The sequence below is a fragment of the Harpia harpyja genome, chromosome 19 (genome assembly GCF_026419915.1).
Source record: "Harpia harpyja isolate bHarHar1 chromosome 19, bHarHar1 primary haplotype, whole genome shotgun sequence".
In the NCBI taxonomy this organism is placed as follows: Eukaryota; Metazoa; Chordata; class Aves; order Accipitriformes; family Accipitridae; genus Harpia; species Harpia harpyja.
This window is the reverse complement of record NC_068958.1, coordinates 24309353-24310278: the sequence shown is the minus strand read 5'-3', so window position 1 is coordinate 24310278 and position 926 is coordinate 24309353. Positions and strand designations below refer to the sequence as shown.

The 926-nt window shown below is 79.0% G+C and overlaps 1 protein-coding gene across 1 annotated transcript in view; it reads right to left on the bottom strand.

Annotated features, from left to right (window-relative positions):
- The window catches only part of LOC128154411 (nascent polypeptide-associated complex subunit alpha, muscle-specific form-like), a 39558-nt gene extending 38729 nt beyond the window's left edge, over nt 1-829 (bottom strand). Inside the window, exon 1 of the mRNA XM_052815008.1 lies at nt 227-829. Coding sequence (XP_052670968.1) covers nt 227-605 — 379 coding nt within the window. The 5' untranslated portion in view covers nt 606-829. The remainder of the gene's footprint in view (nt 1-226) is intronic.
- Between the last annotated feature and the right edge of the window lie 97 nt (nt 830-926).

The window sequence follows — 926 nt, the reverse complement described above, 5'->3', positions numbered from 1 at the left end:
CTACCGGAGAGAGCTTGTCTCCGTGCCCTCCAGCGTGCGCTGTCAGAACCAGCCCCCCACAAACTCCTGGATTTCACGCTGGGGACCTTCCGCGACGACCCGACCCGACCCCCCCCCCCCCCCGCCACCGCGAGCGCGGCACGCCGGGCGGCCGGCCGGGCGCTGAGCTCTAACCGCGGCGTCCAGCAGAGACCCTCCCACCGCGGCAGGGCTGCCTTCGCCTCACCTTCGGCATCCTGGCGCTCGGGACACCCGGTGCGCCGCGGCAGGCGGTCACTCGGTGGCGGCGGCGCCGCCGAAGGCCCGCGGGGCGGCCCCCCGCCCGGCGAGGGGCTCCTAAGGCCGGGGCGCGAACGCAGGCTGCGGGGCGAGTCTGGCCGGAGCTCGCCCGTCACCCTCGGCGGTGTGATCGCCCCGGCGCGGGGCCGCGGACGGGCGGGCTCCGGTAAAGGAGCAGGCCTCGGCCGGCGACGCCCCGCGCCGGCAACCGGGACAGGACTCGAGCCGGCGGCTGCCGCCGCACCGCCACGGCTCACCTCAGGGACCCGCGCGGCGGAGCGGGCCCGCCCACCGGGGAGGGACGGCGGGCAGTACGCGCTCCGCATTGGCTACTGGCGCTACGGCCCGTGCGCGCGAGCGCGCGGGCGGTGCCTCGTCCTGGCGGCGGGTGGGGAAAGGCGGGAGAGTTGCGACCGAGGCAGGAGCGCCGGCGGGCCTCTGCGCCCGCTGCTCGGGGCGCCCAGGCAGCCGGCGGGCCCTAAGACGTAGCGGGTGCCGGGTAGGAGGCGGCTGCGTGCGCAGGGTGGGCCCGGGTTCCGCCCCGCCCCGCCGCGCCCCCCTCAGGCCGCTCCTCCTGAGCGCTCGCGGGCCCGCCCTGGCGGTCGCGCCACACCGCAGGGGGCGGTGCAGGCAGGCGGGACCCCGCG